We start from the raw sequence: 18,384 nt of genomic DNA, 5'->3' as shown, positions 1-18,384 counted from the left end.
AGAAAAGAAAGAAAGTAATAAGATAGAAAACATTCAACAGAGATCAACAACGTGAAAATTATTTGAAAATACTATTAAATAAACTAACTTGAGGCAAGAGCAATTAAGAGAATGCACAAATAATAATAGAAATGGGGGGATGAGGTTGTGGCTCAGTGGTAGAGCATTTGCCTAGCATGTGTGAGGCACTGGGTTCCATCCTTGGCACCATATAAAAATAAATAAATAAAATAAAGGTATTGTGTCCATCTACAAATTTAAAAAAAAAGAAATGGTAAGAGAATCACAGCTAAAATTATATAAGGGTTATTAAAATAACTTTATGCCAATAAATATGAGAACTTAGATAAAAATTAATAAATTTTAGGGCTAGGGATTTAGCTCAATAAGGGCCCCCAAGTTCAATCCCAGCACCACAAAAGGAAAATTAAAAAATAATAAATAACCAAAAAATACAGCTTACCAAAACTGGCTAAAGAATAAATAGCCTGAAAATTAAAGAATTTGAATCTATTTAAACTTTCCACAGCTGAAGTACTAGAGCATTGACTTCACCAGTGACTTCTTTGAATCCATAGAAAGTTGGATAATTGAATTTTGGTGGAGACATACAATGGAGTACTACATAGCAACAAGACAAACAAACTACAAGTACATGCATCAACTTGATTGATTCAAACATACTGAGTGAAAGAAGCCATCACAGAAGAATTCTACACTATGGTTCTATTTATATTTATCATCCAAAAGTATGTAAAATAATAAATATGTAAGGGTACATAAGGAAAGTTAAAATTCTTTTAAAAAGCAGTAGAATCGCCAGGCCTGGTGGCACACACCTGTAATCCCAGCAGCTTGGGAGGTGCTAAGCAACTCAGTGAGACCCTGTCTCTAAATAAAATACAAAATAGGGCTGAAGATGTGACTGTGGCTCAGTGGTTGAGTGCCCCTGAGTTCAATCCCTGTTTCAAAAAATGCAGTAGAATGATTACCATCAAATGTAGGAGAGTCTATTTCTGGAAGTGAGGATGCAGTCTGGGAAGGACATATAGAGAGAGGCTTCTAAGGTACTAGAAATATTCTATTTCTTAACCTGAGTGTTGGAATATATAGGTGTTCTTTTCACTGTTATTCTTTAATTCCACTCCTAGCTATGAACTCTGGAGAAATTCTTGCACTTGCAGAAGACTTTATATGCTGGGGGGGTCTTTTTCAAATTTATAAGATTATTTATTCTATGCAGATGACCGAATGAGGTAGTGAGAAGTTCACATGTGTACTGACATGGAGAAATGCTCAGTGCATATTAAGTGAAACATATGGTACAGAACTTTATAGTATACTATTTTTAAGAAAAAATAGTAACGTATCCATTGAAATAAATCTGAACAACAGACACCAAAATGTGAACAATGGTTATTTCTTGAATGATTTCCATTTCAAAATTACCCATTTCTGTAATGTTTTGAGATTTTTCCAGTTGCTTCATTTACTTTTGTGGTCAACAAAACAATAAGAAAGATTATTTTTATTTGTATAAAAAAGTGCTTCAAGCTGGCCATAGTGGCTCATGGCCTGTAATCCCAGTGACTCAGGAAGCAGGCAGGAGATGGCAAGTTGGAGGCCAGTCTCAGCAACTTAGCAAGACCCTGTCTCAAAATAAAATAAGTAAATAAATAAGCTGTTTCACATAAAGGGATCCTTATTCTGGAAAGAGACTTTTTCTTCTTTTGCGAGTAGAAAAGATGACCAATCTCCAGATTCTATAAATGAGGATTTGTGAGAACAGATAGTTCAAAATGGGAAGGGCTTCTGGCTCAGGTCTCATTAATTGTGTAGAGAGCAAGTAAATCCCTTTGGCTCACCAGCCTTTCCTAAACACCAACAAAACTGCCTGTTCCCTTCCAGGAAATATTCATTCTCTGCAGATGACAAGAAGAATGACCTAGACACATGTGTACTGACCTAGAGAAAATGCCCAAAGCCTGTGGCCAGCTGCCCTTCAGTCCTGTCCCATTGTTCCAGATCCCCAGCTGAGAGCATCTGACAGTGAAGCCAAAGGCCAACAATGTCCTAACTTCCTGAGGACACACATGTGAACTGGGAGAAGAAATGATGAGGCCAGAGCAAGGGCTCAAGGACACAATAGGACAAAGAGCAAAAGGAATGCTAAGGGATATAAGCCCAGGAGATCTTGTTCTGGACCAGCCAGTGAATTGCCCTTTCACTAACGCCCAACTTGCCATTGCAATTGGTGGGGGCTTTTGGGTTCTTGGTCTTGTAGAGACATGGAGAGGGTGTTCTTGGCTAAAAAGAAAGTTCAGATCATCAAGGGCAAACAGTTTTGGGTTCTTCCATATGCTGTGGCTTCAGCATAGACCATTTCCCCTCCATCGTGTCCTGGCTAATTTCTCTTCAGATTTCTTATTATGGACCACTTCCCGTTAGAAACTTCACTAACTCCTACTCATTCCATCTTCACTACCTCCCACATCCTGGGCTTCTCTTATCCAGCACTATCCCACTGGGATTTTATTTTATTTTTTGTACTGGGGATTGAACCCAGAGGCACTTTACCACTGAGCTACATATGCTCTTTGACACTGGGTCTCGCTAAATTGCAGAGGCTGGCCTTGAACTTGGAATCCTCCTGCTGCCACTGTGCCACTGGGATTTAAGCTTTCTGAAGACAGGGATTATGATTGCCACTCTGTCTCTAGTTCCCGGATACTCAGTGATAGGCTCGTTTAATTAAAAAAAAAAAAAAAAAAACTCAGAAAATTATATATGGATGAATAAACGAATGGTATAGAGGATCCCTCCACTTGTCTGGAGTGTGGCTCACAGCTGAGGCGGAGCCTCCTGGGCGAGGGAGAGGAGCCTAAGCTTTATCCTTCCTTGCTCTCCTTTCGGCTCTTTTGTCATCGCACCCCTCCCTCTCATCCTCCGCCCCTTCCACCTCCACGTCCCTCATGGTGTGAATTTGATCTCCCTCTATTGGCCAGACTTCGGAACTGCACGGAGTCAAGCCCATTCCCTCTTGCCGTTTTGTTCTTGCCTCTGAAAATATCCTTCTTCTTCCTCCCCCACCCTAGGGTTCATAAGGTACTGGAGTATGAAGAGAACACAGGACTGGTCAGGTAGATGATTAAGTAGACTTAATTATCCAAAGAAGTTTCCAAGGCCTGAGCCCCATCTTCCCATCCTCAACGCTAGGAGCACTTACTTGGCTCACACCCTCACCTTATGCTTGGCTTCCTGGGATCTTCACTCCCATACTCTTACTCCAGCTAATTCACAGAGATGTTGATTTCTGGGACCTTTGGCTGATACATCAGCTCCGACTGTGGAAGAGAGATCCAAAGATGGGTTGGAAATAAAAAAAAAGAGAGAGAGAGAGAGAGAGGCAAGCAAAGAAGGGACCCAGTGACAGGATATAAACCCCAGTGATATATATAAAAACCCAGATCAAGGTTGAAAAAGACACACCTTAAAGCTGTGATCCAGCCCTCTCCACCCTATAGACTCATAAACCAGGACCCCTGCCCTACAAATAAAAATTTCCCTTACTATCCATTCTGCCTATGTCAACATAGAGCTAAGGAGAGTGATTGTGTTTATCAAATCTTCACGGTTAGTGGAGATATTAAACTTTAGGAATAGCTTCTGGACAGAGTGTGCTCCCAACTTCTGCCCCATTCCCCTGGGTCATCCCATCTGGAGCTCACATCTTCACTGTCACTTCCACTGAATGGGTGCTCTGGTTCTAGCCCCTTCTCAGGAATGTTCCTTTCCTCCTCTGGCATGAGTTCATCCAGCCAGAGGAGTTCCTGTGGTGAGAAGACCCATTCCAGTGCCTTTCGGACTCCAACCAGGCCTAGCAACTGCAGAAATAGAAACAAGCCCAAGGTTGTCAGCAGCAACAGCATAACTGTAATATTTATTGAGCACTTCCTATATGCTAGGCATTGAGTATCATTTCACAGAACATAACACATCCCTATAAGATATTTTATTCCCATGGTATAGAGAAAGAAATTGAGGCCCTAAAAGATTAAAACTTCTCAGAGGTTATACATCTGGGATATGGTAAACAGATTGGTCCTACTGCATAATCCATGGCTCTCAACTTCCTTCTCTGTTACCCCTCAACATTGCCTTACCCCAGGACTCCAGTTTGGTTTTGAGTTCATAGATCAGCCCAAAGAGGTTAGGAAAGGAGGTGAATCAAGCACCCTGGCCTTATCCTATCTGTAAGTATCCTTCAGCTGTCTTTCTTTCTCTTAGGATTTCCAACCAAGAAGAGCTAGGGCAAGTGGGAGAGGGGATAGACTTCCACTTGTGGAGGCCTTGGCCACCCTCTCAGGATCAGAGTCTCCCAGAACTCCCAGGATTACCCAACACTGCCCCAAATCACCATGAGGGGGAAGATGATGGCTGCAGGAGTAGACTTAATTATCCAAAGCAGACCTAGGCAGGCAAGCTGGATAGCTGTGAAGAGGTGGACTCTGCTCAGAGGTACATGGCGCAAGAGCAGCAGGTCTGGCTGGTGTTTTGCTGGCATCAACAAGAGCTGAACTCTCTTCATAAACTGGAGGATGAGAGGAAAAGGAAAGCAGGGCAATCAGGTAGCTAGAAAGTGTCACTGTTAGCTACTCCAGCCCAGTGGGGGTGGGGCAAAAGGTCCCTTTGTCCTCCTCCCCATCCAGAGCCTGGCAGCCAACTCTTTACACTCAAGAGAGGCAAAGCAAACAGGGCAGAAGGGTAATTGGCAAGTTTAGACAGGAGGAGTGGGGTTTTGGGTGATTTTAATGGACTCACCTGAATGCTGCTAAGTGCTGTCACCCCCATGTACAGAAAGATGCCATAGAGCACAGGCATTGGGATGAACTGGTAGGAAGAAGTGTAGAGCTGGTGAAGGAGTTTACCTCTGCCAGTGCCCAGACGCCCCAACTCAGACTCCAACCCCAGCCTCCAGCATCTGAGCCTGCCCACGCCTTTTCTTTTCTTTCTTTTCTCATTTTGCATGCATGCCTGATCGCCTGATTGCATGAAATTCTCACATCAGTAAAATGAGGTGAATTATATTATTGTCTGCATTTTACAGATGGGGAAACTGATTTTCAGAGAGAGAATAAGTAACTTGCCCATTACCTGGCTTACCTCTCCAATCTTATCTATCACATTCCTCCTCTCTGTTATGTATGTTCCCAGTATACTGGCCTCCTTTATGTCACTCAACATGCCAAGTTTGTTTCTACCCCATGAAAAGTATTTTGCTTTACTATTCACTCCACCTAAAATGTTCTTCCATAAGACTTCTTCATGTCTTCATGGACAATTCCCTCTCACCACACATACCTCATCTTATGACAACCCAGAGAGGTCTTTGGCTTTCACTGATAATACCTAATCTAAAGTAGCCCTGGTACTACTTTTTTTCTTTTTAAGTACTAGGGATTGAACCCAGTGCACTCTACCACTAAGTATATTCCCAGCCCTTTTTATTATTTTTATTTTGAGACAGGGTCTCACTAAGTTGCCCAGGCTGGCCTCAAACTTGGGATCCACCTGACTCTTTAGTCTCCAGAGTTGTGCCTGGATCCTTATTTGTTTAAAATATGTCCTCTCTCACCAGACTGCAAGGATGGAGACATGACCTCTTTTGTTCACCACCATATCCCCAGTACCTGGAACTATATGTTTGGCATATAGTTTATGAGAGTCACCTAGTTAGTAAGTGGATGATCCAGTCCATCTGGCTCTTTCTACTAAATCACTCTCATCCAGCCTCCATGACCTTTCCCTCCCCTAACCTCTCTTGTCTTCCTGCCAATGACTCTTGTCTGACATTCTCCACACCCTCCTTAAGTGTTTTACTATCTTGGCTTATTGAGCCCTTCTGCTATTACTTGATTTTTGTTTGTGTGTATATTTCTGGTAGAGGGCTTAGTTTCATATTTCTTTTCTATACTCCTCTGCCCTCACTTCTTCCAGGTACCCAGCAGAAGTGGCATACAGCACATGTTCTATAAATGTCTGTTGAAGGAGAAGAAAAGGGTTTTTGCCTCAAAGTTGTTCTGGGGTGTGATGATAAAGCCTTAGTCTCAGGCTGGTTGGGATGCTGGGAACAAGGGTAGCACTTGGACCCTAGGGGATGGTTAGATGCCCACATTCTGCTCCATTGGATAGAAAGCCTTCTGAATATGAGTTTGGGGGTCTCAGATCTGAGAAACTCTCTCTTTTGCAAGTTACTTCTTTAACCTTTGCGTTTCTTGTTTGTAAAGTTGATATAACTTTTAGGGTCAATATGAGGATAAAATGAGGTCAAGTATGGAGAAAGCAGTGCCTGTCACACAGTAAGCATTCAACCAGTGTCAGCTTTTGCTATCTGTTTTGTTATTACTGCATTGACCCTGATCCTGGCCTACCAGGTACCTTGAGCACAGGTGCCAGAAAGATGGACATGCCTGTAAGGATGAACACCACCAGGCCTGTCAGCCTCTGTTCCCTGTGGGGAGAAGGAGAAATTAGCCCGGATCTGGGAGAGTTCCTGGGTCTAGGATGGAGACCCTGACCAGACACCAGTATAGACTCTGGCAGCTGGAGAAAAGTAAAGGGATCACCCAGTAGGTTACCTGGCAGGGTGAAGGCTTTAGTTTGGTGTGGAGTATTGGTGGGCGGCAAATGGCAGAGCACTTCAAAATGAGGTTTCCAGGCCTCACCATTAGTTCAAGATCATAGCTGCTCTTTGTTTTTATTTTGATGGAAAATTAGTAATTTTTATACTGCCATAAAGACTTACATTTCAGTTGGAAGAGTGCTTACCTTGCATGCACAAGGTCCTGGGTTTGATTCCCAGTACCACAAAAAACAACAACAAAAAAGCCTTACATTTCAAAATTCACAAAATTCATTCCATATACTTTAGACAGATTGGTTTTCCAACAATTACAAAATTGTTTTTGTAATGAATTCTTTTGTAACATCAATCATGTGTTCTACATTGAGTGGGGATTTTTAGGAATCACTTGCCTGCCTCCACCCTTAAGGCCCCTCCCAGTCCCTATGCCTGAAGGAGGAGAGAAGATCTGATTTACCCATTGCAGTTCCCAGAACCCACCATTTACCCCACTGCAGTGCTTGTGGTGCACAAGATTAGAGTTTAAGCCACGCAGAAACTCTGTCACATACCCTGTGCCCCACCTTGCTGTACATCTCTTGCTCTAGCCTCTTGAATACTAGCCTCACCTGATGCCCAGGAAGCTGGGGGCCTCCCCAGGGGCACAGTCTCTGCTCTCTCTGCGAAGACTATCCATGTGGGCCAGGGAGATGACAGTGGCTGAGACATACCAGGGCAACCCAAGCACTGATGTGAGCAGCATCAGCACAGCCACACAGAAGAGGTCCAGGTGGAAGCCAGCTCCCTTCTGCAGATAGTGAGGAGGAGGAGAATGGGAAGTAGATGAGGGTAGCCCATGCCTGGGGCCTTTGTCCTCTCCGTGGAAGACTAGGGATTGGAGGCCCCACCTTGGAGCTTCTGTCCCTTGGTCTGAGACCTTACCCAGCAGGCCTTACCCGGAGTCTATATTCCTTGCGATTGAGGATGACTGCTGTGATCTGCTGGTCCATGAAGATGAGGATAGACAGCAGCAGGGCAGGCAGGGTGGCTGCCACAGTCAACCACCAGGGGTTGGTTCCAAAAGGCGACACAAGCCAGCCACGCCCAGGGAGTGTGGGCTGGGGGAGGGCATTCCATGTTGGAGAGTCTACTAAGAGCACCTCACCTGCACAACCAACCTTGGTATCCTTCTACAACCTGCTCCCCTCCTCAAGACACTGAATTCTAGGTGGAAACAGATTTGTGTATGTATGTGTATGTGTGCACACAATCACACGTGCACATGCATAGGCATCTGGTTCCAAATACACCATCCCAGTGACTTAAAGGGGCACCAAGCCGACTGGAACCAGGGGCTCTGAACTTTGGATTTCAGGGTCCTTCCCTCCCAGGAAGAAGAAAAGTTGGTGGATAAAACCTGCCCATACTTCTTGGTGTAGTATATAGTATATAATAGAGCCCTCCTCCTTGGGCATAGCCCCCATCCAGGGTGGGGCAACTCAGGCTCAGACCTGCTATGATCTGGGACAGGGGAAGGGCAGGGCCAGGTGTGTCTGCATTTGCTCTGATTACAAGCGTCTGTTTGGGAAGTGGGGCGGAGCGGCCCAATGTTCTGAGCCACCTGGCCCTAGATGGAGCCCCTCTGCTCTCCTGTCTGGGAAATGGGGGTCCAGTGGAAGGTCTCCATATGTGCAGGCAGAGTCTAAGAATCTGGGCTAAGCCTTGTCCTGAACACTACCATGCTCTAGGGAAGGAGCTCCAGCTGTAATGAATCAGAGCAGGTAATGAAGGGTGGTGCAAAGAAGAGTGGGGAGTAGTGGAGTGGGTGGGGCCATGCCAAGGGTAGGGAAAACCCATAACAACAATGACTAACATTTACTGAGGAGAGAGTATGTGCCAGGCACAATAATCAGTACTGTACACTGTGATCTTCTGTAAATTTCAAAACAACCTATGGGGTAGGAACTGTTGTTATTTATTTCCATTTATAGATTAAGAAATTGAGGCTCAGAAATGTGCAATAACTTGCCTAATAGACAGCCAGGAAGTGGCAGATCTGTCTACCTAGAACCCATCCTCCTGACCCCTACCATATAATAATTATCTGCTGTGTATATATTTCTATATTCACTTATATGTCTGCTGCAGTACTTCATTTAATGCTTTCAATAACCATTATTATTACTATTTTTTTATGTGTAAGAAAAGAAGCTCAGAAAAGGGTAATATTTATGCATCCTCCTCCTCCAGGGTCTGCTGGCCCTGCTTTCCCTTCTGGCCCCTCTCCCGATCCCCAATTCTTACCTTGAACTCTCTGGGCACCAAGAGCTTTGGTGTGGCTAGGCCCAGGAAGGCATCAAGGCTGCAGCCCAGCAAGATGGCCAGGACTGAGGAGAAGTCACTGAGCACCTTGCGTACCTGGCCACATGGTAGATAGTCAGGTTCCAGCCTGCCATCCCCCTCCTTCCACACACTTTCCCATTCAGAGACAGGACCCAGGCTAAGAGCAAACCTCTAACACAGAGAGAAAGGTGATACTCACCACGGAGGGGAAGAAGCGGCTGGTCCTTACATGCTTGAGGGCCATGGCAAAGAGGAAGGAGGTAAGAAAGAGGAGAAGGGAGAAGAAGGCGATGTCTGGGACGGTATGACAACCAGGGCCACGAGGGTAGCCTCCCTGCCGGGTACACTCAGGTGGAGACAGCAAGGATGCATTGACCAGGCCAAGGTCCTGTATGAAAGGGCGGATAGCATTATATGCAGAAGAGTAAGTATACTATTCTCCTGGAAACACCTTGAAGAAAGGGGGACCCACAGAAACATCGAGGACCCAGGATGGGAGGTCTTTGGTCATAGGCCTCAGTGACCTAGATTATGTGTGGGAAGAGTTAAGAGCCACTCACTGCTTTGGCTGCCACCCTTTCTTTCCCAGGCCTTCTCAGGAGCAGGATCTCACCATGGTTAAGAGGTCATTTTTGTCTTTTGGCTTTGTCCTTGTCCATTGAGACTCATTTCCTGGAAAGCAGAGAGAACCTTGAGAACCCCTGAGAACCTTCTCCAACCCCACAAGATTCTAATCTGATGGGTCTAGATGAGCCAGAGTTCTTACTTCTGATTCCTCTGTCTGCTGACTCTATCACTACCAACTATGATGCTATGTCGGGCATTGCCTCCTGCCCTCATCTCCATAAGTTCTCACTCACTCTCTACCTCTTTGTACTGGGGATTGAACCCAGTGGTGCTTTACCACTGAGTTATATCCCTGGTCCTTTAATTTTTTTTTTAATCTTGAAACTAGGTTTCCTTAAGTTGCTGAGCTTAGTCTCAAATTTGCAATCCTCCTGCCTCAACCTCTCAACTCCCTAAGATTAGGGTCAAGCACCACTGCACCCAGCTGCCCCTCACTTCTCTACTCATTTGTAACTCTGGTGCATATCATAGAAAAAGGTCCCAGCAGTTGCTCAGCAAATGTATGTTGGCCAAATGCATGAGCTGTTCCCAAATCTGTGTTTCTACCACTGCACAAACTGGGTTTGTTTGTGTTTTTGGTACTGGGGATTGAATTTAGAGGCAATCAACCACTGAGGCAAATTCCCAGCCCTTTGAGTTGCTTAGGGCCTCACTAAATTGCCGAGGTTGGCTTCAAAGTCTCTATCTCCCTATCCCTGTCTTTTATCCTCCTATCTCAGCTTTCCAAGCTGTTGGGACAAATTGGTCTTATTCATGCCTAGCACAAATCCGGCTCATGTTAGAGGACACTCCTTCCCCAGTCCTGGTGTTGCCTTCCACCAGGGATACATGGAAGGGTATATGCAAGTGTAATACTCCAAATCTCTTCACCTGGTCAGTCACTCCCTCCAGGGAAAAAACTATGATTTATTTGATTACCTAAAGGAGATGAAGGTAGGTATTTCTAGCCCTGCCTCTTTCTCTTCCATTTCTCAGGAGTAAGCTGTCTATCTGGTACATGTATTTAGCTCTGCTCTTCTGGAGCAAGATCATCTCTGTCAGTGCTGCCATTACCGAGTAGGTAATTCTAATTTGTCTTTATTTTTAGGAATCCCATTCACCCACAGTATAACCCATGTTCTTCTATTGGTGTTAGAAATAAAGACAATATTGGGTTTTCTATTGTCTTTTTTTCTCAATTGATTCAGAACCATAGAGGAGAAGAGTGCTGCTGGTTATCAAGTAAGTGTTCACATTTCATTGAATTTAACCAGGGGGAACCCCTCCCCATCCCACATCAGTTCTCACCTGGTCAAGGTCCCTCCCTGTTTCCCTCAACCCACCTCCTGGGACTGGGTATTGACAGAAGCAGCCATAAGCAGGAGACCCCGGCCTTAGGATGGGATAGGCTCTGGTCAGGTTCAGCATTTTGCCCAGGGCATCATAGATGAAGATGAGGCTGATGAGGGCACAGAAACCTTCCTCGGTGAAACGGGTGAAGTAGCGCACCAACACACTGGCCTCTGTGGCCACCAGCACCAGGCAAAAGGTGGCCACCCAGATGCCTACCCACAGGCGGAAGGGCAGGTAGTCCAGGCTGTAATCTCTGTGGGGTGAGAGACAGCAGGACTGTCTGCTCCCCACCTAACCCAGGTCAGGTGCCTCTCAAGCCAAAGAGACAGTTCTCATTTTTTCCTATTGACCAAGCCAGGACCAGGCTGAGGATGTGACTAGTAAAGGGCTGGAGAGATGGGAGAGGTCTCCTACCTGCTGAAAGAGAAGAGCAAGCGCTCAAAGACCAGTACTGGTCCTGTGCTGCTGAGGATGGTGAGGGGCTGGCCTGCCATTAAGCAGAAGGCAGCTCCAGCCACCGCTGTGCCCAGGAAACTTTCCAGCACTCCCTGAAAGACAGCATGGGGCTCAGGACTCTGGAGTCTTCTGCACAGGAGCCCAAGCTTCTGGGGAGCCTCCTAAGCCCACCCGTAGTTCCAGGAGAAGGGAATGGCAGCCCGGATACCAAAGCTTGTGTCAACCCCTCTTTTGCACCCCACCCACCTGGGCACCCTCAGTGGCATCTCCCAGCAGACCCCCGAAAGTGATGGCATTAGTGACAGTGGCCAGGTAAATGTAGAGCACCGCTGAGAAACACTGGGGATGCAGGGCGTCCAAGAAATCGCTTGGGTACCACGGAGCCTTCCGTCGCACGTCCTGGACAAGGCCCCCAAACAGCCTCCCGCCCGTGGGTCGTCAGTGATCCGGATTCCCATACCTTACGCCCCCATCCCCGCTACTTTTCCTGCGACCAGGTGAGCCCTTCCGGCGAGCACACATCTGGATCCCCTATGACTCCTCCCTTCCCCAGGCCCCCAATCCTTCCCAAGCAGCTCCCCTCACCGGCCGGTCCGCTGCAACTCCAGGGTAGGCTTGTGTGGCTCATGGCTGTCCCTGTCCTCTGTGCGGGCTCTGCGCGCGCGGGAGAGGCCCTCGACCTCCTGCATTTGCGAGGGGAGCCTAGGGAGAAGGGAACCCCAGGCTGTTGGAGAATCTCCAACCAGCCCGCGACTTGGCTCCGAGCTGGGGGCGCCCTGCCCCCTGGTGGCCGCTGAGGGGCCGGTTCACAGGGCAGAGTTGCGAGCAAAGAAGGTTCAGGTCATATCACGCCCTGTGAAAGCCAAGCTCGGGAGGGGAAGATACTTGTCCAGATTGAATAACGAGAGAGTGAAAGAGCAGAAATCAGAGTTAGATTGGCCTGACCTCAAATTCGAAGATAGGACCGTCCTCTCCTCCACAGTAGCTCTAGACCCTAGACTGCTTTTGAGGAAGGATCTGTATGGAATGATGGCCCCCAGGTACCTTTTGTGCTGAGAGGGCAGGCATTTGGGTGGGGGGATCCGGGCTGTTGAGTCCCACCGACCTGGGGGGAGCACAGTCACCCCTTCTAGGAAAGTATCCAGGGCTGCCAGAAGGTCATGAAGGTTCCTGGCTCGGCGAACTGACCACTGGAATTGCTGGGTTTAGGAACACAGAATGGGCAGTAAATACAGAATTGGACTCTCAAATGCATTTTCATTTGTGTGTTTCTCAAAACTAGACACACAGGTCACACAGGCAGGCAAATCAGTCGTGCATTCGTTCATTCAATGAGTACTGAATGACTTCTGTGTGCAGCATTGGGCCAGTAATGAGGCTATGTTGGTAACCATGGCAATTTCAGTTCCCCTGCTACAGACACAAAGCTACACTCTGCCTCACTGCTGTACTTGGTCACACATACAGAGTCCACACATACTCACAGTAGCCTATGTGCACAGTCACACAGGCATGCCTGCCCAGCTCACCGGGTCACTGAGTAGTACAGCTGCTGCCCGACCCATTTCATGGTAGCCCCTTCTGGGTGCGGGGGGCCCCAGGAGGAGGCAGAAAAACCTGAAGAAGGAACCAAACCCCAGGGAGGGTCAGATGCTGCTTTCTCATAAGGCAGTTCTGCCCACTGACACCGCTCTGCCCTCCCTACCAGCTCCATACATATACTCATTGCATGCCTGCTCTGCAGAGCTGACCACTCTCACCTTCCCTATCCCTACACCCATCCCCCACACACCTTCAGAGGACTGACCCAGGGATTCCCTCATAACCCACTCCCATACAGGCCCTTCTTCTGAGTTCTAGGACCCCTGCCTCCTTCTCAGTAGCCTCACCTGCTGGGGATGGGCACCTCAGTAAGTGGCCCCAGCACCACAGGGTCCCGCAGTCGCACAAAGGCCCCCACAGGCTGTGCTAGGAAGCCCAGTTCTCCGGCCAGCACAGCTGCTGCCTCGGCCCCTGGAGGCAGCTTCTGTCTCAGGGAGTTTTGACCCTGTGTGGCACAGAGTATGAAAGGTTATTTGGGGAGGGGAATGCTGACAGTATCTCAACTGATGAGAACTTTTAATTCCTGACTCCTCTCCCAACCCTACCCAATGAAGGGCCACAAACCTGTTCCTTCAGGGGAATATTTTCATCATGGGAAGCCTTTTTTGGATGGGCAGATCCTACAAAAGGATTATACAGCGGTCAAGAGCACAGGCTTTGGGGGCATATCCACCAGGGCTCCCTGACCAGCTTTTCCTCTAACAAGCTATGAGAACTAAAGCACACTCTTTCCCACTGGGCCTCAGTTTTCTCATCACTAACATGGGGATAATTGTGGTACTATCTTACAGGGTGACTGTCAAGATTAAATGAGATACTGTGTGTAAAGCCCCTGACACAGAACCCACCAAGTGCCTCCCTTCACAGAGCTCTATTGGGCTCCTAACCATCCCTTCCCCTATTTCCACCAGCTCCTGAACTTGCCCAGGAGTCTTGGGTTGAAGTCTGAGCTAAGCCTAGGCCACTTCTGTCTCAGGAAGGTGCAAGGGACATCTTGGATTCTCCCACCCCAGGGTGTTGATCCTGGGCCCAGGAAAGGGCTTCTCACCCCAACAAATGCCTCTGGTCTGGATGTGATGTTGGGGCCTCTGCAACAATAAGGCCTGCAGCTGTCCTCTTAGCTCTGGGCTCAATGATTCCGCCTGGATCACCTGTTCTGGAGAATAGATGTGGGGCTTGAGGTCCTTAAGAGTTTTCTGAAGCACCTCCATATCATCCTCTCCCCACCTCATTTCCCTTCTAGGGGTCTTAGGAAATGTAGGGACCCATGAATTTGCTTCTTCACTCTGCCTTTCCAACTCCTTCTTGTAATAATCTCTAGGGTGGGATGGGGTCAGGTAGGCTCTAGAAGATTCCAAGACTGGGGAAAATCCCAGGGAAATGGCATCTCCCTGAAAAGGTTAACAGCCTACCCACGAGCTCCAGGAGGCTCTGAGCTGGACAGTCCAGCAGTACAAGGCCCTTGGCTAGCAGGCTGCGGAGCTTCTGGAGGCTGGGCAGTGTCAGGGTGGGCACATGGGGAGCACTCCACCGGCCCGCTCCTACCTCCAGCTTCTCCTCGAACAGCATCCACCTGTGGTAGAGGGGGATGGATAGTGTTATTTGGGGAATGTCTCCCACAGCCAGGAGCTGGGACACAGCAAAGCCAGGGAAGATAGGGCAATGGGGGAGTCATGGGCCCTGTAATGCCAAGCATGCCTATCTTGGGCAGTCACCCCTCATCCTGGGACCTGGGGAACTCAGAGCTAGACTGCAAAGGACACTAATATTATGAAAGGCAGAATGCAGAGAGAAAAAAAGTCCTTATTTTAGGTTGGAAGGAGACCCACAGGAGGAACAAGGGGGTCATGGAAGAAGCCCCAACTGGGGAAGGGCCTCACAGAACTAGCCTGGGTCCCACTTACCTGCCTGTCTCTCTCCACTCTAATGCCTGGGGCCAGCCCAGCAGCTCATTCAGCTGGATGAAGAGCAGAGGGTCCTTGGATATCCCCAATTCCCTGCTGTCTATGTTTGAGGGGCCATCAACGCTGGGGCTAAGGCCAAGGCTGCTGTCCATCTCTTCTACAGGAACATTTTCATGGGCATCTGGCATCTTCATCTTACTGAAGATCACACAGAGTCTCAGGAGCAGTGAAATTCTAGGGGCCCTCTGGCTATATTTATAACGCACCCTCAACCCCAGTTACAGTAGCACAACACAAACAGAACAAGACCTGCTAGCTCCAGAGCATACCGGGTCAACTGTTCCCCTACTTGCTTCCCCACCCCTGTTGGCATGAGAGTGTTTGTAGCCTGGTTTCCCCAGGCTCTCCAGAAATGCCCAACCCGGGGCCAAAGTGTATATGTGCATTTCCTGTGAGATCAGGTTTGACCCCACTGGGTTTTGTGTAAATAAATAGGAGTAGATGGCTAACCTAGGTCTAAGTACTTACTCCCCCAGATTATGTTGTCCCTAGCCTGTATCACATGCAAACACCAAACATCCAGAACTGTTTGGGGTGTCAGCATCACACCCTGGGGGTCACAGACACACACATTTGGACAAATAGGGACCTATTAAATAATTGGTCTTATAGAAACCTGGCAGGGTAAGGGAGACAGCAGGTATAGAACCTGCCCATTAAATGAGCTAATGATGAAAAACAGAGGCAAGTCACAGAGAATATCTGTATCTTAAATTTTTTTGTCCAACATCTGGAAACCCCCAATTTATCTATGTTCTTGGGCCCTGCCCCTTTAACTTGCTGAGGATGGAGGAGACAATTGGGGTGTTTGTTGCTCATTGTACTAAATGAGCAAAAGAGAATGTGATCCCTTGTCAAGTACTGTTGACTCTACCTTCCACATATATACAGAATCCAATCACATTTCCCCACCTCTAGCACTACTACCCTGACACAAGCTACCATCATTTCTCAGCTGAATTGTTTCAATGGCCTTCTAGCTTCTTGCAATAATCTTCCTGCTTCAACTCCTTCTGCCTTGCCCAAAGTCCAACCTTCACGTGGCAGCCACAGGAGTCCTTTTAAAAGGCAATCAAGCTGGGTGTGGTGGCCTACATTTATAATCCCAGCAACTCAGGAGGCTGAGACAAGAGGGTTGCAAGTTCAAAGCCAGCCTCAGCCATTTAATGAGGCCCTAAACAACTTAGTGAGACCCTGTCTCAAAATAAAAAATAAAAAAGGGCTGAGGATATGACTCAGTGGTTAAGCGCTCCTGGATTCAGTCCCCAGCACCAAAAACAAACAAACAAACAAAAACCAATAGAGCCACATTACTCTTCCACTCAAACTCACCCAGTGAGTACCCATCATTCCCAGAAGAAAAATTAAAGTTATTGTCATGGCTCCAAGATTCATGGCCTGACCTCAACCCACTTCACTAATCACAACTCCTTCCATCTTCCCTTATTTCTAACCACATCATCCTTCTGTCTGTTATGCAAAGCCTTTTCCTGCCTGAGGGGCTTCGCAAACTATTTTTTTGCAAGGAAATATTTCCCCCAGGTCCTCACCTGCTTAGATCCTTGTCACCTAGATCTCTGCTTGGATATAACCTACCCAAAGAAACCTTCCTTTTCCATCCTATCCTAAGTTGCCCTCTACGGTCCCTTTCCATTACATTTCTGTTTTATTTTCTTCCTAGTAATTATCACTATTAGTAACTGCCTCATTTATTTGTTTATCGTTTATTGCCTGTCTCTATACACACACACACACACACACACACACACACACACAGAAGTACAGTCCATGGGGCAAGTATGTTATCTTTCTTGGCCGCTGAGACTAGAGCAGCGTGGCATGTGGTAGCTCTCAATAAATGGTTATTGGGGGAGCGCAAGGAAAGGAAGGGGGCTGGGCAAGGAGCCGCGCTTTTCCTGAAGGCCACACGAGGGCGTTGCTCCCCACGACCCAAAATGCTAGAGCCTCTCCCTTAAGCCAAGCGGCTATTAGGCTTCCTCGCCAGGGCTCCGAGATAGTGAGATGGAACGGAGGGATGGAGAGAGGGATCCTTGATTCTCCTGGTTGCCCTGGTCCATCGAGAATTGATCTAGAGAGATGGGGTATGTGGGGAGCACAACAGGATAAAGAAGAGAGGAACAATCAGGTTCATCTGAATAACCCGCTTACCCCGCCCCGCACTGAATAGCAAGGACTCATCCCCTGAAAAAATGGAATCCAGATGTCCCTCTCCTCCAGCCTCAGGTCTAGAGGAGCCAGTCACTATATTACCAATTGGGGTGCAGAGCCTGAGGGGGAAGTTGGTTTCAGTCTTAGGAGAAATAGAAACTGACCTAGACTTACAGAGGCCTTTGAGGAACCCCTGTGACCATTCCCTTCAAGAATGTGTCCCAACCTTAGGGGCAAGTGACTCAAGGAAACCTGAGAGGGATGGGAGCATGGACTTATGATACCTGTCCCTCCCACACACACCCTCATTTCCTATCCCAATTCTTGCCAAAGTTCAGAGCATCTTTCCTTGTCCTGTGTCTCCAACCACCTTGGCTCCCAGGACTGCCTATTATAGAGGAGTCAGCCTCTCCAGACCTCATTTGCAGCTCTGGACCTGGTGCTCTGAGCTGGACAGGTTGGTGAGGGGCATGAGTAGGAACCCCAAGTCCCTCCGTTGGCACCAGTGTTTGCCCAGATAGGGCCCAAGAAAAGTGTGCTGTGTAGTTGAGCAGTTCTGGATGTGGGCTGGAATTCAAAGACTGGGTTCTTATTCTGGCTCAACCACAGATTTATTGGGTCTGTCCTTGACAAAGCCCTTCTCTCTGAGCCTCAGTTTTCCTGTATGTACACAGAGTGAGTTAGTAGATGATTTCCAGGCTTCAAAGCATACCTTTATCCTATGCACTGATCTGGGCCCTGTGGAGAAGGAGTAACCTCACAAACAGGCTGCCTGGTTGAATCTTGGTTGTGGTCACTTTCTGATAAATGGAGAAAATATCTTTGCTGAACCTGAGTTTTTCTTATGAGCAAAAGGGTAAATAATAAAGGTACCCATAGACTGGAGTGATAGAGCATTTTCCTAGCAGGTGCAAGGCCCTGGCTCCAAGCCCAGTATGACAAAAATAAAATCCCCACTTTGTAGGCTTTATTAAATGAAAGAATGCATGCAAAATAGGCCTCACAGTAAACACACAAAAAAGAGGCCATTATTATCATACAATAATAGTCTAGAGAATATTCACTCTAGAGTGGGGAGGAAAGGAACTTCTAGGTACTAAAATGCTGATTATGTTCAACCACTATTCCAGCCACATTATTTCATGTAACCCTTACAAAAAGTTTTTAATAAACTTTAAAAAAAAATTGTGTGTGTGTGTTGGGTGGGGGGCGGGTGCTGGAGATAGGACCACCAGGCAAGTATTCTACCCTTCAGCCATACCCCCAAAC

General features: G+C 47.3%; 1 protein-coding gene across 6 annotated transcripts; it reads right to left on the bottom strand.

Annotated features, from left to right (window-relative positions):
* Positions 1 to 1,404: 1,404 nt before the first annotated feature.
* On the bottom strand, positions 1,405 to 15,126 carry Slc4a9 (solute carrier family 4 member 9). Of its 6 annotated transcripts, none has more exons than XM_048811643.1 (22): positions 14,887 to 15,125; positions 14,395 to 14,555; positions 14,031 to 14,138; positions 13,547 to 13,602; positions 13,270 to 13,427; positions 12,910 to 12,997; positions 12,425 to 12,579; positions 11,966 to 12,082; positions 11,627 to 11,801; positions 11,339 to 11,472; positions 10,915 to 11,177; positions 9,579 to 9,637; positions 9,165 to 9,353; positions 8,927 to 9,040; positions 7,579 to 7,740; positions 7,252 to 7,430; positions 6,439 to 6,511; positions 4,822 to 4,890; positions 4,418 to 4,591; positions 3,729 to 3,884; positions 3,244 to 3,344; positions 1,405 to 1,653 (listed from the first exon to the last, which is right to left on the bottom strand). In XM_048811643.1, exons 1-21 carry the CDS (start codon positions 15,078 to 15,080, stop codon positions 3,291 to 3,293), a joined length of 2,838 nt encoding a protein of 945 aa, XP_048667600.1. In that variant the 5' UTR covers positions 15,081 to 15,125; the 3' UTR covers positions 1,405 to 1,653; positions 3,244 to 3,290. The 6 variants fall into 6 exon arrangements, 5 of the variants coding, with proteins under 5 accessions (XP_048667600.1, XP_015352264.1, XP_048667601.1 ...); XM_015496778.2 differs by having other exon boundaries at positions 1,405 to 1,649; XR_007350593.1 differs by having other exon boundaries at positions 1,405 to 3,344; positions 4,471 to 4,591; positions 14,887 to 15,126.
* Between the last annotated feature and the right edge of the window lie 3,258 nt (positions 15,127 to 18,384).

This window comes from Marmota marmota, unplaced genomic scaffold, assembly GCF_001458135.2.
Source record: "Marmota marmota marmota unplaced genomic scaffold, marMar, whole genome shotgun sequence".
Taxonomy (NCBI): domain Eukaryota; kingdom Metazoa; phylum Chordata; class Mammalia; order Rodentia; family Sciuridae; genus Marmota; species Marmota marmota.
The sequence above is the reverse complement of the archived record's forward strand: the minus strand, read 5'-3'. Positions and strand labels throughout refer to the sequence as shown.

Excerpts from the sequence above, each read along its gene's own strand:
- Slc4a9 (XM_048811643.1), bottom strand. The coding sequence starts at position 15,080 with ATGAAGATGCCAGATGCCCATGAAAATGTTCCTGTAGAAGAGATGGAC. Across the intron at positions 12,083-12,424 it reads CTGCCCTCTCAGCACAAAAG|GCTCCCCTCGCAAATGCAGG; the intron begins GTACCTGGGGGC and ends CCTTCTCCCTAG. Across the intron at positions 3,345-3,728 it reads GTGGAAGTGACAGTGAAGAT|TCGGAGCTGATGTATCAGCC; the intron begins GTGAGCTCCAGA and ends TCTCTTCCACAG.